The sequence below is a fragment of the Sarcophilus harrisii genome, chromosome 1, assembly GCF_902635505.1.
Source record: "Sarcophilus harrisii chromosome 1, mSarHar1.11, whole genome shotgun sequence".
Taxonomy (NCBI): domain Eukaryota; kingdom Metazoa; phylum Chordata; class Mammalia; order Dasyuromorphia; family Dasyuridae; genus Sarcophilus; species Sarcophilus harrisii.
In genome coordinates, this window is record NC_045426.1 from 316,100,932 (window position 1) to 316,128,573 (window position 27,642).

The 27,642-nt window shown below is 41.7% G+C and overlaps 1 protein-coding gene across 4 annotated transcripts; it reads left to right on the forward strand.

The window, feature by feature from the left end:
* Nucleotides 1–4,012: 4,012 nt before the first annotated feature.
* Nucleotides 4,013–26,860, forward strand: LOC100920272. 4 transcript variants are annotated; one of them, XM_023497654.2, is made up of 5 exons: nt 7,325–7,843; nt 7,946–8,085; nt 8,781–8,817; nt 20,099–20,159; nt 20,410–26,860. In XM_023497654.2, the coding sequence occupies exons 2-5, from the start codon at nt 8,077–8,079 to the stop codon at nt 26,771–26,773; spliced, it is 6,471 nt and encodes a 2,156-aa protein (XP_023353422.1). In that variant the 5' UTR covers nt 7,325–7,843; nt 7,946–8,076; the 3' UTR covers nt 26,774–26,860. The 4 variants fall into 4 exon arrangements, with proteins under 4 accessions (XP_031801272.1, XP_031801273.1, XP_023353422.1 ...); XM_031945412.1 differs by lacking the exons at nt 7,325–7,843; nt 7,946–8,085 and adding an exon at nt 4,013–4,270; XM_031945413.1 differs by lacking the exons at nt 7,325–7,843; nt 7,946–8,085 and adding an exon at nt 5,762–5,863.
* The last annotated feature ends 782 nt before the right edge of the window (nt 26,861–27,642 follow it).

Consider the following 27,642-nt stretch of genomic DNA (forward strand, 5'->3'; position numbering starts at 1 on the left):
TACACTTACTACAAACATATAAAAGGAAGAGTAAATAGGAATGGATGGACAAAGGATCCTGATGGAGATTTAGAGGGTATGACTGAAAAGGATTGACATTTTGCACATGGAAATCCATCGACTTAAATGTAAATTCTTTTAAAATATTTTATTTTTAATAGCTCTTTATTTTACCAAATACATGCAAAGATAGTTTTCAGCATTTACTTTTGCAAATCCTTGTGTTCTAAATTTTTCTCCCTCCTTTCCCCATCCTCCCTCCCATAGACATCAAGCAATCCAATATAGGTTAAACCTGTGCAATTGTCCATATTCATCCTGCTGCAGAAGAAAAATCAGATCAAAAGATGAAAGGGAAATAAAACAAGCAAACAAACAATAATAACAACAAAAAATAAGGTGAAAATACTATGCTTTGATTTATAATCAGTCTCCACAGTTCTCTTTGAATTCTTTTTCCATTACAAATCTATTGGAATTGACTTGAATCACCTCTAAATGTAAATTATTTTAAAAGCAGATTTAACTGGTTGCGTCAATGTTTTATATTTATTGTTTTGGCCCAGTGACTCAAGAGATTTTTGATGCAACACAGGTAATTTATCATTATATTTTGAAAGTTACAACACATAAGGATTTGTTGACATGCCCCTGTGGATGTTGTAGGAGATCTGGAAAATACATAACAGTAATCAGGGGAAGTTTTCTAGAGAAAGTAGGTTAAGTGAGTACCAGCATTGCCACTATCAAAGCCCACCCCTCAAAATGTAGGGGATTCCAAGCTGAGCTGAAAGCAGAAAAGTTTTCTTAAGAGGAAAATCAGGTATTAATGTGGAGGCACCTGAATATAAAATACAAAGGAATAGTTCTCCTGAGCTAGGAGAGGCAGGGACCACAAAGGGGAAGTTTAGGGAGGGGTAGGGTAAAAATGGACAGTCTTTCCCAGGAACAGAACCAGAAGCAGGATGAATTGCAGGTACAGCTGACCCAAAAGGCTGGTTTAGGCTAGTTTTTTGGGGGGTGGGGAGATAAAGGAGGGTGGTGAGCTCAGCAGGGTCAACCATTGATCGATCACCAGCAGAGGCTTTTGGGAGTAAGCAAGACTTTTTCATTGCAAGTTCCTGATTGACTCCTTTCAGCAAATAGATTTCTTCTGTGCCTGGGAACTAGTAAGATAATTCATAGGAAACAGCATTAATCTAGGGGTTATTTACACCCGTAAATCAAGTTGCTTGCTATAAAGCTTCTAGCTTATAGACCTTAAGTTTGAACCTTTTCTAGATAACACTTAAGTTTAGGATGTTTTGAATTTGACCCTGAGGTTCCACCTTTTGCTGCTTTATGAACTTAACATTACTGTAATCCTATCTTTAGGAGTCATACTTCAGACCTTCATAAGTCCCTGGATTTAGAGATCTGGCATATTAGGTTCTAATTATATTTCCCCCCCCTTAAGTGAGTAACTGCCACGGTAACTAGATTATCCAGTCATTGATAGATAGCCACTGTAGATAATGAAAATGTTTATTTACAAAGAAAAAGATAATATGCAAAATTAGAAAATTAAAAATTTAGTAGAATAGAGAGGTAACATAATGTAGTGGATAGGGAGGTGGACTCAAAGCAAGAAAGAGCAAGGTTCAGGTTTTTTTTTTTTATAATAGCTTTTTATTTTCAAAATATATACAAAGATAGTTTTCAACATTTACCCTTGCAAAAATCTTATGTTCCATATTTTCTCCCTCACCACCTCTTCCCTCTCCTAGACAAGTAATACATTATAGGTTAAACATGTGCACTTCTTCTAAACATGTGCAGTCTTCTATACAGACTTCCACATTTATCATGCTGCCCAAGAAAAATCAGATCAAAAAGGAAAAAATGAAAAAAAAAAAAAACCCAAGCAAACAAACAACAATAAAAAAAAAGGTGAAAATATTATGTTGCAATCCACATTCAGTTCCCATGGTCCTCTCTCTGGAAGCAGATGGCTCTCTACGTCACAAATCTATTGGAATTGGCCTGAATTACCCCTTATTGAAAAAAGCTACATCCATCACAGTTGAAAAGCTCCGGTCTTGCTTATGATATATATTGGCCGAGTAATTTATCCTGACAGGTTGCTCTAGACAACTCATTATAAATTGCAGAGAAGGTACTGACTTGCATTGATAAAAGAAATTTCTTTCTCTAGGAGTTCCCTATGTCAAAAAAGATAAAAAAAAGTCTAGGTGGCTAGACCTGGATTCAAATCAGCCTTAGACATTTATTACTTGTGTAACTTTGGGCAAGTCATTTAACCACTATCTGCCTCGGTTTCCTCAGCTGTAAAATGGGGATAATAATAGCATTTACAAGATTGTTTTGAAGATCAAATGAGATAATTTTTGTAAAAGCACTTTATGAGGTCCACAGTAACTAAAGTGGGGTTAGCAAGGAACAAGCAGGAAAGGGCACTGATGGGGATTAGTTGAACTGTATTGTCCCATCCTCTGCGGAAGTTGTAGAGAGCCCCACCTGGCTGGGTCCAGCCAGAAATCCATGTCAAACCCCTGAGGTTAAATTTCCCCTATAAATCTGTCCGTAGCTTAAGCCATCTTTTCTGAACCCCTTTTGTGTCAGTCTGCCACAACATTCTGCCTCATGGTATCTTTTTCCTCCTTATAGCTAATTCTTTTAGGTGTTAAACTCCTCTATGAATTTTGTTTGCCAGCTAAGAGCATACCCCATCCTCATGGGGTGCTCCCTTTCTCCTGGTTACTTGTGAATTCCTCTAGGACACTAATCTTTTCCATTGTTATTACATACTCTCCCAAATCTATTTCATATATTTATCATTACCGCTTCATTTTGTCTTAACTTTTCCAAAATAAACCTGCATTTTGCCAAAGAAAATTGCCAATGTAAATTCTTCATATGAACAAATCTTATCTGATACTAAACCTCAAACATCATTAGGAACTAGGAATTGCTATCCTGAATACATCACTTAATGCAGTACCTGGTGTAAAGTAGGGAAGCACTTAATAAATGCTTATTTATTCCCTTCCCCAATGCCTGTCTTTGTCTCCCCCACCTCCACATCCCTTTTCATCCCTACCATAACAGGGTGAAACTCGCTAATCCCAGATTTCTTCCCTCCTTCCTTCCTTCCTTCCTTCCTTCCTTCCTTCCTTCCTTCCTTCCTTCCTTCCTTCCTTCCTTCCTTTCTTCCTTCCTTCCTTCCTTCCTCCCTTCCTTCTTCTTGTTCTCCTCTCTCTCTCTCTCTTTCTCTCTCTCTCCTTTCTTTTTTTAAACTAACCACTTAGCATGACTCACCCTGGATAGACCTTTCATCAGGCACTTGTTCCCAGACAATTATAATATCCTTCCCACCAGAAAATTGATGAATTAAACTTTTTTATTATTCAGAATCATTCTCAGGTTGTCAGTGGTGGAGTTAAGGTATTCAACTCATGTTAAGTAACTAAAATGAGTAAATTAATATTACTTAACCAGTTAAGCCAAAAGTTCTAAACCTAAAGTTTGTTAACTTAAAAAACATTTTTTTTATTGATAACTGTATTTCAATATATTGGGTTTCTTTTGTGATCTCATGTATTTTGTTTTATTCATTTAAAAACCTTATTCTCAGAAATCCAAAGACTTCACCAGACTCCCAAAAGGGCAGAAAATAACAGAAAATGTTAAGAACTTGACCTAATTATATTGTTTCCTTCCTCCAGTTAAAGGGTTGGGAAAGAAATGATACCTGGACAGTTTTCACATTATTTTAAAAACCAGAATAATTCAGTCAACTATATGGGGGGGGGGCACTCCCATAGGCCACAAAAGAAAATCTTTTCCTTTATTTGATAACTTCAAAGAATCTAGAGAAAGAGAGGGGTTTATGAGGAAAGTGGGGGGTGGGGTATGAGCCATTATCCATGACCTCCTCAATTGCTCCTTTCTTCCCCTTTGTTACTGACCCAAATTCCATAGGCCCTGTGATGCAGCCCTGGAATTCTTATTGGCCTTGGTCATTCTTAGCACCCCAGATGTCCTTTGTGGGATCTGAGCGTTAGAGAGAATGGAAGCCTGTCCTTTCATTCTGAGAGATATTGGGGTGACCTGGAGCATGATAGAACCACTGGTGGGTCATGTCCTGAATGGACGGGGGTTTGGCTCTGGCTTCTACTTCCTGGGCAGTATGTTGCTACTTTTGCTGCTCTACCATTTCAATAAGTCTGTCTATCAACTTCAGTTCAAGAGGAACAGAATTTTTTCTAAGGTAAAGGGAACCAGTCAAATTCTGTACAGAGATGCTCCTTTCTATTCCCCTCCCTTTTCTTTCATGCTGATTCTTCTTAATTTCTACCTTTGCTCCACACCATTCTACATTCTGCAACAATTTCCCCCTTCCAATTCATACATGTTCTTGAGGAACTTAGGATAAATTAAGGGGATGCTATTTTGTTGTTTTCTGTTCTATGTGACTCAATTTGGGGTTTTCTTGGCAAATACTGGCTTGGTTTGCCGTTTTCCTCCTCCAGCTCATTTTACAGATGAAGAAACTGAGCCAGACAGGGGTAAGTGACCTGCCCAAGGTCACACAGTTAGTATCTGAAGCCATATTTGAACTCTGGAAGAGGAGCTTTCAAGCCTGGTGCTCTACTGAGCCACCTAGCTGACCTAAGTGCTCCAACTTAAAGCCTGTATTGGTGTGGAAAGTGGAACTCACTGGGATGTAAGGGGCCTATTTAGCATTTTCCTTCTAGGGAACACTATAAAGATGAGAGAGAATAAAGGCTTCTGGTGTAGAAAGTGGAAATTACAGAAGGAGGTGCATGTATGAGGGGTTCCTAGTTACTTTCTATGAGCCGCTGAATCCTTTATATTAGGTTACATTTTCTGTGGGGTGAAATAAAAGCTGTCCTCTGTTCAATATTGTTCCTTAGAATTCTTTCACAGGAACTGGAGACCCTTTTACCTATATCAGTGGAGACCTAGACATGATCTTCTGAGGTTTTTTTGGGGGGGCAAAATAAGGGAGAAATAAGATTTTAGCACAACTCCCCTCTCTCTCCCAAGACTGGATCTGGTCTATGTAAATCTAGAGCTGTTACAATTACATTATGATTATTTAAATTGTATTATATTATGTGACATTATTACATATAATATAATGTAGTATATTATGACTGGAGTAGCTAGTTGGTATAGTGGCTAGAACTTTGGCTCTGAGTTCAAATTTGATCTTAGACACTTACCAGCTGGGCAAGTCACTTAACTCACATTGCCTAAAATAATAATTGTATTACAGTTACATGAGCACCTTGAGGAGACTTGGGATCTTTCTAATTAGATGGAAAATGGAAGGGAATAATCAGGGAAAACTCCCTGGAGGAAGTCGTTGGTTCGGTAAGTGGCCACTGGGGGAAGCCCTGGAGCCCAGAAAAAGAGTAGAGATGAAAGGGAGATGATGGAGAGGGGCTAGGAGGGACCTTGAGAGGAAGGAGTTCTCCATCTTCCTCCGATTTCCCCCTCCCCCACCTGGAGATTTTTCTTTATGACAACCTCCATAAGTCAAATTCTAGGGCTCTATGATGCAGAGCTGGAACCCTCTCTGGAGTGGGACATTCTTAGGCTTAGAAGCATTTGATGGTGTTGCTCTTTGGGAAGGATGGATGTCTGCAACCTTGTACAGGATGATTGTGGAGGGACCTTGGATCTACTACAGATGCTGACGAACCAAATACTGACTCTAGAGGGTATTGGCTCAGTAGTCTACTTCTGCAGCATCATGCTCTTCCTTGTGTGCTTCTGTCACTTCTCAAAGTCTCTATTTCTACCCCACTTTAGGAGGAACAGCCATTTCAGTGAGGTAGGTCTCCTATGGAGACCAACTTTTCTTTTTCCCTTTCCTTCCGCTCTTGTCCCCGATCTTCTGTGCCGACTCTTGACTCGTGTTAGCTTCTTCCCTTTCTCAGCATCACCTCTTAAAAACTCTTTCCCTCAATTCACACAGCCTGTCCTGGGTGAGCTCCTGGGTGGAGACAGAGAATGTGACGGTAAAACGCCCAAGTTGTAGTCCCTCACAGACCGATTCCCCATAGGTGACCTCTTCAAGCCCAGTTAGATCTTTGCACTGCTCGTTATTGGAAATGAGAAAAGGGAAGACAGGACCGAACCTTTAGGAAAATCTGCCTTTATCTAATGGGAGAGAGTTTGACTTTGGAAATACAATTATCTAATAGGCACCATAGTCCTATAGGCCTGAATCTAATAAGAACCTTTCTTTTGGGGGAGAAACTTCAAATTTTATTTATTATTATTTTGTGTTAAAATGTCTTTGGTTTATTGCATTTTTGCCTATACTACTCCTCTCAGCTTCTTCCCAATGAACTTTCCCTTGGAACAAAAATTAAAACACACACACAAAACAGGCAAAACTAACAAATTGTGTCTGACAACATATACAACATTCTATGCTCATAGTCTTCTGCCTCCACCATCTTCTCGTCTTTTCCTCAGGGGCCAAACTTAATTATTATAATGGCTCAACATTAAGTTTTATTTTATTATTGAGAGACTTCTCACTCCAGGAAGCAAAGATATGAAATAAAGAAGAAAACATAAAGAAAAAAGGTCACTATAATTTTCTTTAAGTGAAATACAAAATATCCTTTAACAGCTTTTTAAAATAAAGGTAGAGAAGGAGCATAAAACTCTTAAAGTAAGTTATATTATTAATTAAGTAAGTTATAATAATAAATGAGTTCTGTAAGAAGAGACAGACAAAAACACCAAAGACAATCTCAGAAAAGGCAGAGAAAACTATGTTTTCTGAAACAACACCGCCATCTTGTGGTCTTTAGGACCACATGCTAAGAAGCCTTTTAAAACTATATACAGCCTATCGAGGGGAAGACTTCCTCCGGGTATTTGCTCTGATGCTGATGTGACAGATGCACTAGAGAAGGTATAGTGGTGCATGAGCCTCGAACAGCACCCGTTGCTGGGGTTCTACAGAAATTAAATTAAACTAAGGCCCCGATAGGACCCTTGGTGCAAAATTCCCCCACTCTGGGGATTGGTGAGCAATAGACCCATCTTATTCCAGAGATGAGTGTGACAATGAGCCTTGTAAATAATGGGCTAAGGAAAGACTAGAGCCGTGAAAATATGTTCTGAATCACTCATATTTAGCGAAATACAATTTTAAACAGCCAAGATTTAATTTTATATCATACAAATTAATTAATCTTAATTAAGATTAATTAAAATTAATCTTATATCCTACAAAGATGACCCAAAAAATGGCAAGTCAGCTTTGGCAGGATTGTGGGAAGATTAAGCATATCAATTCCCTTTTGGTGAAACTTTTGACTTCAACCACTTTGACTAAGATATTAATTTGGAGTTAGACAGAAGAAGTAGCCAACCTTAATCTACCCTTTGATTCAGTGGTCCTACTATTATTACCAGGCATATAACTGCTGCTCACCACTCCTACTTTTTCCTCATCCAGAAAAGACACTGGGTGATCATAGATTTAATTTTGGAGACTGGTTGAAACCACAAGTATATGTAATGGATTATTGTACCGGAGGAAATTGGGGATACGAAGAATTCAGAGAAAGATAGGAAAATTTACATGAAGCAATGCAAAGCAAAATAAGAAGTTCAATCAAGAGAATATTAGAAGCTACTGATCAGAAAAAGGGTGTGGAACTTTGGAGTAACTGAAAAACTGTCGAAAGACCCATGGAACAGATGAATCACGTCTTTCGGCTCATTATAGGGAGGCAGGGGACTACTAGGGCAGAATGTTGTATACACTGCATGATGTAGTCACTAAACTGTATGTTTTTGCCTTTCTTTGTCATTGAATGAGTTGATTGGGATGGGGTGGGGTGGGTGAGTATTGAAATGAAATGACTAAAAATACTTTGTTTCTTAAAAGAGTGGTAGATTGGAAGCTGGGAGATCACATAGGACATGATTACAATGACGCAGACATGAAGTATGAGCCTCAGGACAATGGTCTTGAGTAGAGAGGAAGAGAGAAATTATGAGAGATAAGGTGGAGGAAAAATGGATGTGGTGAGTGGGCCTTGAGAGACAAGAGAACCTCTGCATAAATGATCCTTGAGAAGTAAAATTTCCTTCTTTGGATCTTTATTTCCTTATCTGTAAAATGAGGGGGTTGGATGAGTTGACCTTGAAGGTCCCTTCCATCTTTAAATCTATGATTCCATTAGCTCAGGGACTTTGCTGGGCGATGGTGGGGGTGGTAGGAGTGGTGATTAAGGAAAAAAAAAAAAACACCTACTTAACTCATCCTATGGCTTCAAAGTTCCCTCAATCTTAATAATTGTTTCCTGAACTTCAAACTGCTAGGCCCTTTGAGGGTATTTTTAGAGGTATATTTGAAGCATGGGCCAGGTGTGCATACTGGATGACTGCTAATAGCTAGCATTTATAGAGTGCTTCAAGAGTTGCAAAATACTTTATTTAACCCTATGGATATCTCTGAAAGAAAACAGACTTACTGGAGACAGGCAGGTGGTTATAATTAGATACTATTTGGAAAGAGCTGATTTGATGGCCCAGGAGTCAAATCAGAGATTCCCTTATACCCATCCCTTTAGTCCAGACTCCTTGGTTCTGATTCCAATTCTTTTCCATGCATAGGAGGCTGTAAGTAGAATCAGTCTGGGAGACTGGGACCTTTGGGGAGGGGTTTTGCTTCCAGGTGAGATCAGATTTCCAACTACTTCCTCATTTCTGTCTTTCAGCGTTTTAGACCAGAGAGCAGAGAATCTGCAGAGGGAGGTAAGGTCCTGTGCTTTATGTCTTGAACTTCTTTGGGAGTGGGTTATCAAGCCTTGTGCTCCATTCCCTTGAGGCTTTATCCCCATCCCTACTCTTCCCTCCACCTCTACTCCATCCCAGGTCTACTGCATCCTATCTCTACTCCTATCCCATGCCCACCCCCAGCCTCATTCTCTTATCTTCCTTCCCATCCTCTCATCCCCATCACTATCCTTATCCCCGTCTCAGTCTTCATTCCCATCTCCTTCCCCAGTCACAAACTCTTGAGAGCTAGAATGTATACCAGAGGCTACCTAGTTCAGCCTACCCCTGAACAAAAATCCCTTCTACCACATAGGAAATGAACAGTTTTAAAGGTTTTACCTAGTGAAAGGAAATCTAATAGTTTCCAAGGCAATCAATTCCAGTTTGGGAAAGCTCTAATTATTAGGAAATTGTATCTCATATTTAGTTTAACTCTACTTCAGTACATCTATCAATACATTGCTCCTGCTTCTGTCCTCTGGGGCCAAACATTTCACATGAAAGATAGTTACCATGGCTCCTGAAAATATTTTTTCCTCTAAATTGTGTTAGTCAATAAGAATTTATTAAATGCGTACCATGTGTTCAGATACTGTGCTAAACGTTAGTGATAACAAAGAAAAAGAGAAAGACAGTCCCTTCTCTCAAGGATTAATAGGGGAGACACCACCACAAATAACTAGGTACTAATAAGATATATGGAGGAAAAATTGGAAATAATTAGAAGTAATTTTAGAGGGAAGACACTAAGATTAATCTCTCACACACATGATCTCAAGACTCTTCCTTAGGTTAATTATCAATGACCCTTCAAAAATGCAACTCCTAGAAGTGAACACCATATTGTTATGGTAGGGTGCAAATAGACCTAATCACCTACAGCATACTTCTTTTAATGGAACCCAAATAAGAAATTTTTTCTTTGGTAGCCTATATTCTACCTTTGACTTCCTTCTTTTCTTCCTCCTGCTCTTCCTCCTCCTCCTCCATAAATAAAATGTTTATTGAATGAATTAAATCCATTAAAAGTAGAAAATTTCCATTTAAAAAATCTGATTAGCAGAAATGAATTTGTCCACATGTATGCACCATTATGGTATCTATCAGCTATATATTCATTCCTTTACTTGTTCATCATCTCTCCCCTCCTACTTTCTATGGGCTGGGTTTGCTCTTCACTAATTAATATACCACCACTAATCAGAGCTGACACATTTAGACAGCTTTAGATTCTAGTTATTTCTGAGAGGTTAACCATGGTCTTGGGGCTTTGCACCTAAAAAGAAACAAGAACTATCTTTGAATAAAGCAGAAAACTATTTTCAGAAGGAAGAAGTTGAGGGGAGCAGATGTTTTATTTGAACCCATGTTTAAGACTTTGTGCTTATTACATTTCACTTTATTTCTTTTAGTCCAGTGTTTTAACCTGTCCAACTTAGTCATGCAATATATTGATGATTTTTGTGTCATCTGTAAATTACACATTTTCTATGTCTTTATATAACTCTTTGATACTGTTAACCAGCATGAGACCAAGCACAGATCACTGGAATACTCTGCGAGATTTCCAGAGGCACTTAGTTGGTACAGGGGCTATAATGCTGGACCTGGAGTCATGAAGATCTGAATTCAGATTCAGCCTCAGGTACTTACTAGCTGTGTGGCCCTGGGCAAGTCAATTAACCCTGTTTGCCTCAGTTTCCTCAAATGTAAAATGGAAATAATACCACCTTTATCTCAGAGGATCAAATGAGATACTTGTAAAATGTTTACAGTACAGTGCTTGGTATATAGTGGTCATTTAATTAATGCTTAAAATTCTTTTCTACCCTTTTCTTCTTCCCCTTTCTACTAAGTTGACTTGTCTTTGGACCCAGCCAAGTCAAAAAACAATAAATATCTTTCTGTCTTGTTCCCAAGAACAGCATGAGCATTGTTCACCTGTTTTAAGAAGTGTTCTCTCAATATCTCTCTCTCTCATTCTCTCTCTATATACATAAACATACATAGATACATATATATATACACACACACACACACACACACACACACACACAACTTTCTTCTTTTTTAAAAAAGGAAATACATTTAATCTGAAATAATCTATTCTTGATCAAGCCATTCTCAATTAAGATCCCTATTTCTTATTTTATGTACCTGTTAACCAGTCTTTTAATAATACTTTCTAAAATTTTGCTAGAGATCTAAATCAAGGTCACTGTTTTTTTTCCCTTTTCCCCTTTTCCACTTCCTTAGTAATTCTACCATTTCCCATGCCTACTTTTTAAAAGAAAAATGTTATATTGATTTTTTACATCACTATCATTTCCCTGTGATTCCTCTTTCTCACCATAGAACCATTCCCATACCAAAGAAAAGCTAAACAAAACAAATGAACAATATGAGTTAGATCTGACAGAACATACCTCATTCCACACTGAAAATTAATTGTAGTAGGCATCCTTTCCTACCAGTTCTTGGAAGTCATACTTGGGTGTTGCATTGATCAGTGTTCTGTTGTCTTTCAATGTTGCTTTCCTTTGTCCTAATGTAGTCTTTGTGTAATTCATTTTGGTTTTATTTACTTTATTCTATATCATTTCATATGAATATCCCCCAATTTCCTTGAATTTTTCTTATTCATATTTTTTTTTTTGCTGAGGTAATTGGGTTTAAGTGACTTGCCCAGGGTCACACAGCTGGGAAGTGTTAAGTGTCTGAGACCAGAGTTGAACTCAGGTCCTCCTGACTTCAGGGCTGGTGCTCTATCCACTGAATCATCTAACTGCTCCTTCCATACATTTTTTTCAGTCATTCCCCAATGGATGAGCATCTTGGAGGCATGAAAGGCTGCTAAGAGCACCAGAATTGGAATAAAAAAGACCCAAATTCAAATTCCACGGCAGATACAAACTAGTTGTGTGACCATGGACAAAATCACTTAACCTCTGTCTGCCTATCAATTATAAAATATTATAGTCTCAGTGGTTTCTAAGGTCACATACAGCTCTAAATGTATAATCCTATGAAAAATGCTTCATAAATATTTTGGCAAAAATAGGATTATTTTTCTTTCTCTTAACTTTCTTGTGCTGTTTATCTAGTGGTGGTATCTGTGGGGCAAAATGTCTATGCTCTTTCAAAGATCACTTACAGTTGTCTGGCAATATTATTGGCCAATTCTCCCAGACTCTTGGATGTATCTGGTCTTAGCCTCATGACTTGAGTTCATTTAGGCATCTAGAAACACTGGTAATATTTTCTGTTGGAGTGGCACAATGGATAGAGCATTGGACCTAGAAGTTAGGAAGACCTAAAGATCAAATCTAACTTCAAACACTTAACTCCTATTTGCCATAGGCTCGTCATCTATAAAATGGATTACTAATAGCATTTACCTACCAGGATTGTTGTAAGGATAAAATGAGGTAATACTTGTAAAGCATTTTGTGATCCTTAAAGTGCTATGTAAATGTTAGCTATTAGGTTATTTTTATTTGCTACTTTACAAATTTTGTACTTTCCTGACCAAATAATAAAACCGAAAACATAAAGAGGAGGAGGTAGTGGTGTTGCTAGCATGGGCAAATACAGGAAATTTTCCTAGCTTTTAATGTCATGAACCCCTTGGACAGCTTGGTGAAACCTATAGATGCCTTCTTACAATAATGAATTTAAATGAATTAAATAAAAATACATAGGATTATAAAGTAAATCAAAGGTTGGTGAAAATATTTTTTTTTTTCTCATCCAGATTCACGGACCCTCTGAAATCTGTTACATGCATCCCTTGGATTAAATTTCTGTTTTATGCAGAAACCCCTATTCCATAATAGGAAAGATGGCTGAGAAATAATACTTGGCTTCTTCAAAGGGGCTTGAATAGACCATAGTCTCCTAGTGCTCATGTTTCTAACATGTTTGACCCAGAGTTAAAAATATAAAACCATTGTTACATAACATTTCATAAGTTAATCACAATTGACTGCTATTTGCCTCTACTACTTACTGAGATGCTTATCTCTTAGCTCCTCAAGGCCCCTAGAGGAAAGCCAATTCATTAAAGATTAGACTATTATTTACTACGGAAAATCAAGGTGAAAGAGATAAGTGTATAAAAACTTTGATTGGCTGATCTTGTTTAAATGTAAGAAATAGAGGGGAGAGTGAACTTCAGAACTCCCAGACACACAGCCTTTGAGTAAACTGGACTTCTCAATGTCATGTTTGCCAAGGGAACAGCTGCACCCAGGGGCCATTTATGGAGGAGAGCATCTGGCATTCCCTTCTTCTCTCCATTATTAAGAATTCCTTGACTCACCCACCCCTCAAGTATTTCTGGTTATAAATAGCCAGGAAAAGATGGCTTCATTCCATGGTGAGTAGCAACCCCAATTCCCCTTGTGTCAAAGCAGCCCCTACTGCTGGCTAATCGCCCTATGATGTCGTCCAAAGATCATGGGGATGTCTTATTTATTTGGCTTTCAACCAAACAAACTTCTGCTGTGAGCTCACTGGCCATGTTGCATCTTTGCGGTGTGACGCCTTGGTCCTGCTGCCTCCAACTCCTTACCATCTGTGAGTAGAGTCTAGGAACTAGGAGTAACATTAACAAGTTGGATTTGATGACCTTTAAGGTTCCTTAAAGCTCTAAATCATCTGTGTTCCCATGTTTCCTTTTCTGACTATGCTCTCTAAAAATCTAAGGTATGTATCAAATTACACCTAGCCTTTTCTCTATAATACTTTTTAAAAGTAGAATGCTCATATCCCTTCAAAGTTTCTATTAGTTTTACTTCAGCAATAGAATACTTGTTGGTGGTGAAAAATTAGGTCCAGAATAGCAGTTTTCCATATGGATTCTTCCACTTTGGAAGAATGGAATTATTATTTTTAATAACTTCTTATTTTTCCAAATACATGCAAAGATGGTTTTCAGCATTCACCTTTGCAAAACCTTGTGTTCCAATTTTCTTCCTTCCTCCCCCTCACCCCCTGCCATAAATAGCAAGCAATCCAATATAGGTTAAACATACGCAATGAAAAAGGAAATTATTAAAGTGTGCCAAGAAATTACAAGCTGCTTTGCTTTTGACAGAGATAGTCTATTTGAGAGTTCATGAGCTTGAACACACACACACACACACACACACACACACACACACACACAGAGTAATATCAGAATTGAAGCTATTATCATTGATAAGAGAGGATAAATCAACTATAATGCAAGCCCCCATAATAGTTCCTTCTCATAATTAATCTTTGGGGACAAACTTGGTCATTGCCGTTTTGGAGCATTCTATTTTGATTGCTTTGCCGTTATTCTTTCCATTTTCATTGTTGTCATTATATATATTGTTTTCCTGTTTCTGCTTATTTTTATATCAGTTCATATAAATCTTCCCATGCTTCTCTGTATTCACCATATTATTTCTTACAGCAGAGCAATATCCCATCACATACATGTTCTAAAGAATTTGTTAGCCAGAGAGAGAATTGTGGGAGCATTTTCACTCTGTTATTGTTTGCTTCACTTTTTCTCTTGTGTGACATGATAATTATATAAATATGTATGCATATATTGGATTTAACATATTTTTACCATGTTTAACATATATTGGACTACTTGCCATTGAGGGGAGGGGATAGGAGCAAGAAGGGGAAATTGGAATTCAGGGTTTTGCAAGGGCTAATGTTGAAGAATTGTCCATGCATATGTTTTGAAAAATAAAAAGCTTTAATAAAAATTAGAAAAAAAGAGAAAAAAAGAATTTCATTCTGTAGTTAGTGGTCATCTATTTTGTTTCTAGTTCTGTGCTACTACAAAAAGTTCTGCTAGAAATATTTTGGTGCACATTAGATCTTTCTGCATTTGAACTTCATGGGTTATATGCCTAGCAGTTGTGAATTTAGATCAGAGGGATATGGATATTTTAGTAACTTTTTAAAAATTCCAAATTTCTTTCCAGAATGATTGGACCAATTTACACTTCTGCCAACTGTTTGTTTAGGTCTGTGTGTATGTATGTATGCATATATGCATCTGTGTGTGTGTGTGTGCATGTACCTACCACAATCCTGCCAGCATTGACTACTCCCAGACTTTGTCATCCTTGTCACGTTGCTGAGTGTGTGGTAAAACCTCAAAGTTCTTTTGATTTTCAATTCTTTTATTATTAGTTATGTGGAACTAGTTTATAGAGAACTGTTTGATTTTCTCCTTTGATTACTTATCCCAGCTTTGATATTTTTAGTTCTATACACATGCATATATTCATACATATGCATAACACATGTATATATGTTTAGGTATATATATCAGATATCAGATCCTTAATCAGAGATATGGGTGTGAAAATTTTTTTCTCCTCAATTATCAACTCCTCTTATTCTGTTGTGTTGATTTTGTTGGGAGTAAAGCTTTTCAATTTCATGTAGTTAAAATAATCTATTTTATTTTTGGAATTGCCTCAGTGCCTTATTTGGTTAAAAGTTCTCTTCCTTATCCATATAGAAGCCATGTGGGGAGCAATATAAATATAGCTACAACTCCTCCACCCCAGGTCCCAAGCAGGTTGAATGGTTCCTTAAAGGATACTCTTGTGATGCTACATGACTCCTGATTGTCAAAGATACTTCTGAGAGACTGGGGAGAAAGAAGTAGAACTCAAGAGAGACAGGATGAAAGAGAAAAGGCTTGAATTTTGGAATGGCTAATGAAAATTGTAACTATGTGGGGAAAGTGGCTCCCTCCCCAATGTGGCCCTTGATTCCCAGTACCAGTACCCCCAGAGACAGATAGATGAAGCATTTATTAAGTATTATACTATACATGTTACCTTCCCCATCAGTATGTAAGCTCCTGTTGAGTAAGGATTGTTGCATTTATTATATTTCTAGCTTCTAGCATGATATCTGTCCTGCAGTAGGAGAATGGTACACACTCAGGAGAATGATGAAGGCCTTCAGTCCATTGGGTATATCTCCTACTGTGAACTTATAGTAGGACATGGACAAATACTGGAGGATCGGTTGTGATCTGACTCATTGGCTAGAACAACCAAACTGATGAGATCTCAGACCCATTCCAGTGATTAAGTACATTTTTTTTATTTATGCCTTTTGTTTTCACACCATAACCGGTTTTGAAAAAGAAAATCAAAATCTTCCTCCCATCAAGACTGCACTCTTTTTTACAACAACAAAAGAAGATTAAGTAAGAATCTTTCATTTGACAATATATTCTGCCCTGAGAATACTGTAGGGTTATTACTGACTAGAGTTTGACTTGCTTTTAGAGATCTTTCTACGTACAATGTTTTGTTTTATAGCTAGAAAGATATATATGTTGTTTGTCCTTCATTCTCAAACAGGACCGTGACATCAGGGAAGTAATGCTATGACATGCAAGTGAATTGGATTTAAGTGAGAGAGGGCTGTGAAAGGTCACCTGTCACACTTTGCCCTCCAGAACCATCTGGGTCCAGTGGCCAGATAATAGAACAGGATGACTGGAGATGGCCCTGGATGCAGTGGGAGAACTTGATCTTTTTAAGCTAAGGTCTTCAAGGAGTCTCAGTGTTACTGAGTCAATGACCATTCAGTCATTAAGACTAGGTAGCAATCAAGGCAAAGAATGGCCTCTTTCACTTAGTCAAGGAAAAAAAAAATCTAAATAAATAAACTTTCAGGATTTCAAGCCAAAATAGAAATGATTGCAATTTGTACTCACTATGAGTCAATCAGGATGCAACCATATCTTAAACCAAAAAATAATTCTGATAGATGATGTATATATATCTACAGATATTTATGGATATATGTATATATCTATATTCTCTGCTTATTTCACACTGCTTTGGTTCTTATAACTCTTTTTGTTTCCTGTTTTCATATTTGTCACTTTATTGCATAATAACATTCTACTATGTTTTCATATCCCATTTTTTTGTTTCTAGTAATTTGCTTTTGCAAAAAAATATTGCTCTAAATATTTGAATACATACAGAACTTTGTCTTAGTTTTTCATTTCCTTGGGTATATGCCCAATAATTTACTGGATTTAGTAATCTCTTAATTGCTAAATCCAATGTCTTTTTTCATCCTCATTCTTCCTGAGCTTTTTTGTGTTTGTTAATCCTTTCCTCCTTGATACTCTCTCCTCTGTTTTTTCATGATTCTTCCCTATCCTGGTTCTCCTGCTTCCTGACTGACTATTCTTGCTCAGTTATCTTTGATGGATCATTATTCAACGCCTTACTTCCCACCAAGATTCTGTCCCAGAACCTCAAATCTTTCTACTTGCTCTCAGTGCTCCCACTAGTTCCCACAAGTTCAGTTATCTTTATTTGAATAATTTCCAAAACTGGTTATCCAGTCCTCATCCTTTTCCTAAGTTCCAATATATCTCCAGCTGTCTACTAGGTATCTCCATCTTATATGGATGTTCCATAGGCATCTCAAATTTAACATGCCCAAAATGAAGTTGTTACCTTTCCTTAACATCCACCCTTCCTAATTTATCTGTTTCCATAAAGGGTAATTTATCTTTTAGTCACTCAACTTTGCATCCTTGGAGTCTGGATCAACTAACTCTGACTCTATCTTACTTCTGCCCCCATCCAGTTGCCAAGTTTTGTTGAAACTACCTCCAAAACATTTCCTGAACCCAATATTCCTTTTTCTTCTCCCCCATGGACACACCATCCTCACACAGTCTCTCAATGCCTCTACTCCAGACTATTACATTAGCCTTCTAATCAACTGAATCTAATCAGCCTTCCATTTCCTTTCCAATCCATTTCCCAAAGAGTTGTGAAATCGATATCCCTAAAGTATAGACCTGATTGTGTCAATCAAGAAATTAATTAACAAGCATCAGAAGCCAACTTTGTGCCAGGCTGAAAAGACTTCCTGTAATAATCCATTTTCTGGGAGTTTTTCGTTTATTATTTTGGGGGAGTAAATTTATTTTGGGGGAGAAGAAGAGGTACTAGCAGCTGGACAAATGAAGAGAGACCCTATGTAGGAAGTAATATTTGAGTTGTGCTTTGAAGGAAGCTAGGGATTCCTAGGGATCACAGTAAGGAAAAAGGGCATTGCAAGTATGAGGAACAGATTGTGCAAAGGTACAGAAATTCACAGAACAACAGAATTGGAAATTTGGAAGGGACCTCATCAGAGGGATGGAATCTTCTGAGAGAAACAGTGAATGGGCCTATTGGGTTGGATGCTGATGTGTAAAGGGGAGTTATATTTAAATCTGGAAAAATTAGATTGGAGGGAGATTGTGAATGGGCTTTAAATGCTGATTCCCCAGGGGAACTGGTGTTTTTATATGAAAGATCAGGGAAGCATTGGAGCTTCTGGACCAAGGTATGGTCAGATCTGTGCTTTGGGGACATCAGTCTGGAAACTGTGGAGGATGGATCAGAAAGCACAGACCAGATGAAATGAGAAATGAGATCAGGAGGGTCTGTTGCAATTGTCCAGGTGAGAGGGGAGGCTGAATTTGAGTGGCATTCAAGTGGGTAGAGAAAAGGGATAGATGTGGCCCATGTCATGAGGTAGACATAGCAAGACTTGGCAGCTGTTTGAACACAGGGGTGAGGGAGAGTGAAAACTTGAAAATGTACCAGCTACTGGTACAGTCCTGGGTCTAGTCAGGAAGACCTGAGTTCAGTTTTGAGCTCAGACTCTTGCTAGCTGGGTGAATTGGAGCAAGAGATTTAATTGTTTGCCTGTTTCCTCTACTGTAAAATATAAAATAATTCACAGTTATTTGAAGATCAAATGAAAATGTTTATTTTTAAAATAGCATAGCATGGAGTAAGTGTATATAAATGATTATTCTCTTACTCTTAGCTTTCAAACCCAGATAACTGGAAGAATAGAGGGGCCCTAAATAGGGTCATTAGGAAGAGGGATGATCAATAAGCCTGCCAAAGATGCTTGCATTGGCTCCCATTTTCCTCCAGAATAAAATGCCAACTTTCTGTTTGATATTTAAAGCCATTTATAATCTGACACTAATGATGTCTTTCTAGACTGATTTCAGATAAAACCCCCTCACACATGTTAAGTACAAAATATTCCACCTCTTGATCCCCTTATGGGATATTCTGTCTGCCATTCTGGGCCTTTCTTCCTGGAATGTCTATGGGAAAATGATTTCTCCCTTCCCCTTTCTCTCTGAGAATTTGTCTCTTCTATTTCCTCCCCATTCACAGTGAAATTAATATCTCTAAAGCACAGGCTTGATTCTATCAATCAAGAAATCAATTAACAAGCACCACAGGCCAACTCTGTGTCAGATTGCAAAAAACCTCGCAAATAGTCTGTTTTCTGGGAGTTTATATTTTGTTTAGGAAAATATTGCAAACATAAGGAAAATACAAAATATTTTAAATTTAAGAAAATTTATTTTGGGGGATGGTGGTAGAAGAGGCACTAGCAGCTGGGCAGATGAAAGGTAGGAAGTCTGTCCCTTTAAGGCTTAAATCAAGAGTCAGCTCAAATAGGAAGAAGTCTATCCTGATCTTCCCTGTTGTTAGTGTAACCAACTGATTGTTACTTTGTGGATATTTTAAATTTACTTAATTGCACATATTATTTTTCTCCAGTAGAATGTAAGTTCTTTGAACCCTTTTTTTTGTCTATGTGTCCACAGAGTAGGACTTAACAAATACTGCTTGAAATAAACTGCTCCAGTCTCTCTGAATATCAGACCTCTGTTCCAACTGAACTATTTCCTGAAAATTCTTTTATTTGAAATTTCTAAAATTTCTGCATTCTGAAATGTCTTATCTATTTCCTTTGTTTGGGTGTCAGATGACAAAACTAGGGTGACAACATTCTTTCTATTTCTCCATCTGTTGATCTTCACCCAAATGCCTTCTATCATGTTTCCCAACTCTCATTTCTAGGTTTTCTTACACAAGTATGTTAGTCTGTTTGAAGTCCTTTGGCTTACCTGTGGCTCTCAGAGAAAGAAGTTCCAAAGGGGAGAGGCTCATCAAAAGGAAACCAAAATTTGGCCAGTTTTCCCAATCAGGCAAACCAAAATTCCCTGTTTCTTATTTATTCTGAACTTGTGAATTAACTCGGGGTTGTTGGAGACAGTGGCGTCCCAACATATCTCCTGAGTGTTCAACATTTCTTAGATTTCTACCTGACCATTTAGCATCAACATAGATGGTTTCTAAAGATGTTTTTTTCCAGCTGTAAATCTCATACTATTTTTCTGGTTCCATAGCTTGGAGGTTTTATCAAGATGAATTCGAAAGCCCTCGGGAGCTGCCCTCTATCCTGAAAAGGTGACCTATCCCCTTTTCCCATCTGATCAGCTCTAGGTTTCTGTGTCCATCATGGGGTGGGGGAGAATCAAAGACTTATTGGAGGGGATGTGTGGTGAGGGGGGGTTATGGGATGGGGGATGTGGAGGTTTATGGGATGGGGGATGTGGGGGCGGAACAGGAGGGACAAAGATAACTCAAATGTCCCTTCCCTAGTTCCTGCCACCTTAACCCTCTCCAGCCTTCAGCCAGTCATTCCTGTTTCCTGCAGCCACAAGGCCAAGTTCTCTGAGAAGGGCAGCGTCCGGCAGATGCTATGCACAGATCCGGGCTGTGAAGTGTGCAATTCTGTGGCTTTGGAGGCTGAACTGCTCTTCAAATCCACTCTGCCCGAACTGGCCTCCTGGGCCCTGCCATCTGATCTCTCTCTAAATTTGCCTTCCAACCTCTCCCTGGTCCCCAGCTCCTCACAAAACACAAGTCCACCACACTCCTCCTCACGGAATCCCTCTTCCTCCATGACGGCCAATATCTTACCTGGTCATGCTCTTTCTATTTCTCCCATCCACTCAATGGACCTCAGTTTCTCCCTGCCCCATTCCTCGCCTTCAGCTACTAACTCTCTTCAGGGCAAATCCCCCATCAGGGTCCAGACCTTTTCTCAGTCCAGTACGACTTCCAGGACCCATATATCGGTGCTGGCTCACACCTCCACTGTTGTCCGCACTTCCTTGATGACAGATTCTTCCACAGAAACTATCCCTCCTGGGACCCTGTCCCCACAGTTAACTCCTAAGCTCTCAAAGGCCCCCACTCCCTTAGTGCAGCCAAGTCCCTTGGTAGTCCCACCTGTTACTCAAGCTACCTTCATGGCCCAAATTTCCTCAGTGAATCCCACCACTCCAGTTACTCCTTCATTTAACCCAGCTATTCCCCAGGAATCACCTAGCCAGTTTATTACCCATACCTCCTTGCTTAAGGATCTCCAATCAGTCACCATGGCTGCCTCTTCAGTTCCCACTCTTCCTATTGCTCCCACTTTATCTTTCACTCCCACCCTTCCTGTAGCTCCCACCCTTCCTGTAGCTCCCACCCTTCCTGTGGCTCCCACCCTTTCCACTACTATCCCACCTGCTATGGCTCCCCAGCCTCCTCTGGTTCCCCCCCATCCGATGGCTCTCCCCTCTTCTGTGGCTTTCCCTCCTCGGATGGCTCTCCCCTCTCCTGTTGCTCCTTCTCTTTTCCCTCTACCTCCTGTGGCTCCCACTCCTCTTGTGGCTCCCAACCCTTCTATTCCCCCAACCCTCTCTTTTGCTCCAACCCTTCCTGTGGCTCCTGTACCTCCTGTGGCTCCCACCCCTTTTGTGGCTCCGACCCCTTATTTTACTCCCATTCCTTCTGTTACCCCGGCCCCTCCTTTTGCTCCTGCCCCGTATTTTGCTCCCACCCCTTATTTTGCTCCCACTCCTTCTTTTGCTCCTGCCCCTTCTTTTGATGCTGTTCCTTCTGTTGCTCCCACCCTTTCTGTGGCTTCCAGCCCCCCAATAGCCCAAACTTCCTCATTAGACAGATCATTTTTAATAGACCCTGCTTACTTACGGGGACATCCCCAACTCTGCCATTCTTCTTACGTGGCCCATACTACCTCACTGGACCCCAACTACTCGAGAACTTTCACCACTTCTGTGGCTTCTACCCCCTCCTTGGACCTTACCCATTCATCAGTCTTCACTTCCTCCAAAGCTCCTTCAATGACTCCTGTATTCTCCAGGAATTCTGGTTCCTTCTCACCTCCTACCACTTCAATAGCCCCCTTAAAAGCTCCCACCCTGTCAACAAAACCCTCCAGGACCTCCAGATTCCACGGCTCCTCCCTCACACCCAAGGCCTCTCTAGCCCACCCTTCCTCAATGGCCAGAAGCCCAGGGGACAGCCCTACCTCTTCTGTGGTCCATCTCTCCTCTCTGGTCCAAATGCCCTCCAGGGTCTGTACCACTGCGGCGAGCTGCCCCAGCTCCATGAGGCTCACCTCCTCCCAGGCTTCCACCCCCTCCACAATCTGCACTCCTTCTGTGGTTCACACTCCCCTCATAACCTGCACTTCCTCTGCAACGCCCCCCATTTCTGTGACTCCCACCTTCTCACAGGCCTCCACCGTACAAGAGAAAAACACCTCACAGATTCTCAGATCTTCCTTGTTCTGTATTCCCTCTGGAGCCCAGACCCATTCCACAGTTGAAACCACTTCAGTAGCTGCCACCACCTTAGAGGAACAGACTGTCTCCCAGGTGCTTAGATTCTCACTGTCTGGGACTAGCCCCGGCGCCCAGAACCCTCCCAGGACCCACAGCCACTCCGCCAGCCACAGGCCACTAGTGAGCAGCACCCCCTCAGCAGTCCATACCACCCCACCGAGTAGGAAACCCTTGGTGGACCGTATGCACATCAAGGACCCGGCGGCCTTTCTGAATTCCACTTCTCTAGTAGACTTTCAGCCTCCCCGACAACCTTCCCTGACTCCAAGGCCCTCAAGTCATCCCCTCTCGCCAGCCACATGCGAAGGACCAGACCAGCTGAGCACCCTTCCCAAAGTCTTATCCCCAGAGGAGGATGCTCTGATATCCTCAGCCTCCCTGACCGACATCAGTGAATCATTTGCAACCTTTTCGGGCTCCTCTCAATGGCGGAATTCCCAAGGGTACTTAATGCTCCCTTACTTGTTGCTCTGGGGTTCCCAACTGGAGCCCCTTTCTCTTGGACTACCAGAACCCTATCTGTGGGGGAAAAAGGAAGAAAAGGGGACTCTGCCCCTTTCAATGCCAGAAGAAAAGATATGTGACAGTAAGACCTCAGAGTGGCAGGAGAAGAACTTGGTTCCTTTACGACTGAGGCTTTCTGAACAGGCTACGAATTCCAGAACCCAGCAGTACCCAGAGGCTAATGAAGTCCCACTCCTCAGCCCAAGTGCCCAGGAATTCCTGGAGATGCACATCACAGAAAAAATAGCACTCCATATTTGGAAGGAAAAGGAGTTACTGAGCCAGCCAAGGCCAGATATCCCACCATGTTTCCAGCGCAGAGAATTGAAGAAATTGTCCTTAGTCCTAGAAGACAGAGAGTCATCTGTTAAAGATCTGTGGGCCCCTGATTCAGAGCCTTGGGGTGCCTCTGGGACAGAGCAGTCCTTCTTGGGTTCTGAAAGGTCCCTTGTCAATACCATGAAGCGAGAGCAGATGCCCAACTCCCGGAGGCTTCACAGACCTATATCCCTGCTCTTAGCCCCCACCACCCTCCATTTCCTGAACAGACTCTGTTCCATGCCTGGGCGGGGTGCTGAGAGCACTCTGAGCCATAATCGACAATGCATCCAGCTCTTTTGGGGTCTCCCCTCTCTACACAGTGAATCTTTGGCCACAACCTATATGGGGTCTAGCAGCTCATGCTGGCTGGGGACCACCATCAAATTGCCACCGGGGGACAATCCCTTGGTTTTCTTCAATGATCTTTCCTACCTCCACCTGCCCGGTTCAGCTAGTCAACCCTCTCTGCCTTCTCCAACTCAGCACTTAACGCTGCTTCCTCCTTCATACCCAACCTCATCCCGGTCACCATCTTCACCATTTCCACTCCTATCCCCAACTCTCTCTCCACCCTCCCCTTCCCCATCCCTACCCTCATCTTCCCCCCACATCAAGACCTTCAAAACTGACCCTGAAGAGAGCCCAATAAAGATCCCCACTATCTACCTGCCCAGGTTCCAGGCCCTGGAGTGGCACCTGCTGCAGAAACAGCTCCAGTCCTTATGGGGCGTGCCCCTGATTGTTCAAAGATCTCATGAGGCCTTCAACCCTTTGCCTCTCCAGCTGCCCCAGGTCCACAAGGCCTCCTGCCCCCAGGTTCAGATTTCCAACTGGCCCCAAGAGCTGCCTTTCATATCCAAAGATGTCAAGAAAATACTGGAGACCCATCTCCGAAGGAGGCTTGTCCAACACCATTGGGGCCTGGCCCGGAGGGTGGAAGACTCCATCAAACACCTCGCCCCCCAGACCATACCTCAGCAAGATCCAGCAAGTCCCCAAAAGCCCAAGTCTCCTACATCTGAAGGCCTCAAGCACTCTGGCAAGAAGGATACGGCCAGCGACTCTGCAGCTGTTCTAGGCATGGCATCGGCAATAATTCCAGAGACGGGTCCAGTCAGTCATGCAGAGGAGAGCCCAAAGAGCGACCTTGAGAAAAGCCCATCCCCTAGCCAACAGGAGGTACTACAGCAACATCTCCTTCAGAAGAGTGTGGCCATTCAGCAGAAAGTGGTTCCTGAGAGCGTGAGCCGTTCGTGGGCCACTGCAAGGGGTCGGTCTGTGTCCTTACAGCCTACTCAGCCATCTCAGAGACCACCCAAAATGAGAGAGATTGTCCCTCCGGTTTCATCTATGGAAGACACAGCCACTCAAACCCCACCTCAGCCCCACTTACAGCCAGAAATTGAGCCCCAGCCACAGTCCCAGCCCCAGGCTCCTTCACCCACTGAAGAAGTGATTTATGAGGTAGAACCCTGCAAGGACATTCCATTCCTTAATCCAGAGACTAAGAAAGTCCTTGAATCCCACATTCGCCACATGCACATCCGGCTGAAGTGGGGTCTGCCCAAAAAGGTCCTTGAATCCATCTACCTGTTTAAACTAAAAAATTCAGGCTTGCTCCAAGCTACTTCCCCTACTGGAGGTGGGGGCCTAGGGTTTGATTCTAGGGTAGGCAAAAGAAACCTCCAGGAAATCTGGGTGGGTGGTGTTGCCAGAGAGGCCTCAGCTGTTGTATTAGATATTTTGGAGGCAGAGAAGGGTTCCTGGAATGTTGGGAAAGAACTTTGGGAGGCACCACAGGCTGGGGGGGACTGGGAAGAGAATACATTTCTCTCTAGGTCTAACTTAATGCATAGGGGACCCCGAAAGCACATATCTGAAATTGGGTCTAGGAGGGAAATTTTAGAGCTGAATATGAAGCATCCAGTTTTACTTCCAAGACAGAAGAGCCTACCCTCCAGTTTCAGGAAGCAACTTCAAGGACCGGGAACATTTCCCTTCTTCAAGGACAATGAGGGAGTAGATAGTGACAGCATTTGCCTCCTTAAGAGTTCCTGTGTATTAAACAAATCCAACAACTTCTCTAAGCTAAATTTTCACCTGAAGAAAAGGATGGTGGAGAAGGTTTTGGGAATTCCCTTGAGGGTAAGGGAATCTAGAGAAATGGCCACAAGAAGACAACTCACTCCCTGTCAACTGAAAGAGACTGTGGCAGCTGTTGAGTCTGAAAGTGTTCAAGAGCCTTCACCTGAGACAGAGAGTAAAGAGGTCGTCCAGATGGCCGAGGGACAAACCCTCTCTCTAAGAACCATGGATACTCAGGATCTAAGCTGCCTTATTTATAAAGCACAATTTGCCAATGAGGAAGAATTTGACCTCAAAGTACTAGAACCAAGCTACGAAGAGTCTCTCACTAAAAACACTCTGGTCCAGCCCTGTGCTCTTGGTTTTCAGGCTACTGAGGTCCTCCCGTCATACACACTGGAGCAACCGAATAAGGACATGACAAGTGCTGAGGGGCTTGGTACTCTTGTGAAGGTGGAAGGAAAAAGCCCTGGCTTTAGGGAGTACCAGAAACTTCATTCTCAGGTCACAGGCAAAAATCAGGGCAAACTCTGGCTACAACCTCAGAGACAGGGGAACTACAGTAAACCCCCAAGAGACCAAGGAATGGGGCTTGAAAAACCAGAAAAGGACCCTAATTTTTTGAAGGGCCACACCTATACCAGCAGGTGGCCGTCTCAGGGTCCTATGAGCAGTGTTTTAGGGTTCCCAAAGCAGGAGGGAGTACTCCAGCGCAAAATCTCCTTAGAAATTAGTTTAGCAGAGAAGATGAAGAGCTTCTTCAACTGGCTTCGTCCTAAGAAGAAAATCAAAGGGACAAAAGAGCCCTTAGCTAGAGGAGAGGTAGCAATAGCTGAGGAGACTGCTAAGCAAAGTCCATTCACAGTCAGGCCTTTCTCCAAAGGGAACAGGGCTCCTTTCGGCAGTCGGGCTCCTTCAGCTCCGGAGGACATGACTGTTGTTGGACTGATCTTAGAGAAGAAGATGGGGTCGATGGACGATCTGTATTCTTGGGAAGAGGAGCAGCAACAGGAGAGGGAGCTCCAGCTGCTGGATGCCCAGACAAAGCCCCCTAGCAATAAATTCAGGGAACTCAGGGCACTCCCCTCCGCTAGGCCTCGGGAGGGTAATGGCAAATCAAGCGGTCATGGAAAACGTTCAGCAGGCCACTGGAGTCTGAGTTGGGAGAGGCAGGCCCAGGACAGGGAGAAACGGGTTAAAAATAAGAAAACTGTGAGATTCAGGGATCAGCACCTGCCCCCAGAGAAGCTGGCTTCCATTGCTAGTGAGATGTCCATCTCTTCAGGTCAGTTCCGATGTCGCCAGAGAGGGTCCAGGTTCTCCAGGACTCTAGGTCACTCTCAGCACCACGCCAAGCCACCTCTTCGGGGGCCCTACTTTCAGAGATCCCCAGGCCCTTCCACTCAGTATGGAGTATTTTGGCTCCCTACCCGAGAATCCAGTTTCCCAGGAGATAACTTGTTCTCATGACACATGACCTTATTAGACCTTCCAAAGAGGATGGTTACCATTTGTGTTAAGGGCTTTATCCTTCCCAAATACATTCTATTCTTCTAACAAGAGTAGCTGGTTTTTTGTCCCCTACCGGTGTCTGCTGCATTGCTTTGGGGGCTCAAGCCTGGGGGAGAATTCTTTTCCACTGCCTGAGGGAGACGGCTCTTTTGGTCAGGAAGGCGCTTTGAGGCCAGCTGGTGGCTCTCCAGAATAACTTGATGGCCACTAGGGGGCAGCTCCCACCTGGAGCTGCCGGTTAGGAGCCTCTTGGCCGGTGTCTCAAAGACGAGGAAGGGCCAGGGAAAAAGGTGGTTGAGAGGCTGGCGGAATCCTTCCTCTCCCCGCCGCCCTCCCCGTTCCCTGTAGTGGTTGACTGATAACTTCTATTTTTAAAATACTTTTATTTTTTCATAATACTGTCATTACAAAAAAATACAAAAAAACTACTATAAAAACATTCAGGGGCTCATCAAAATGAGAAAAACCAAGAAAGCCCCCACCCCAGTTCCTTAGGGTGTAGCCACAGACCAGGCCAGAGTCGCCAACCCCTTCTCCAGAGTTCCCTGCTGTCCAGAATGACAGTTGTACAGTGTGGAACAGCGAAGTTACGATGTCCTGGGGTCCCCAGACTCCAGGGACAGGACAGGACAGCTCCACAGGCCAGGGAAAAGACCAAAGCAGCCTGGAGACGGAGGGGACTAGGACTGGAAGGGCCGGACCGGGCTCTTGCCGGGCTCGAGTTCGGCCCCAGGGCGGGGGAGGCCAGGGCATGGCTGCGGTGACCATGAATTCCCAGAAGGTGGGGACAACTCCAAAATCCCCTCCTTTTTGGATCAAGGCTGGCA

Bases quoted from the DNA above. Each gene is read 5' to 3' on its own strand.
- LOC100920272 (XM_031945412.1), top strand. From the start codon at position 4,070: ATGGAAGCCTGTCCTTTCATTCTGAGAGATATTGGGGTGACCTGGAGC. The intron at 4,271-8,780 runs GTAAAGGGAACC...TCTGTCTTTCAG, and splicing joins GGAACAGAATTTTTTCTAAG to CGTTTTAGACCAGAGAGCAG. The intron at 8,818-20,098 runs GTAAGGTCCTGT...CTGGTTCCATAG, and splicing joins CAGAGAATCTGCAGAGGGAG to CTTGGAGGTTTTATCAAGAT.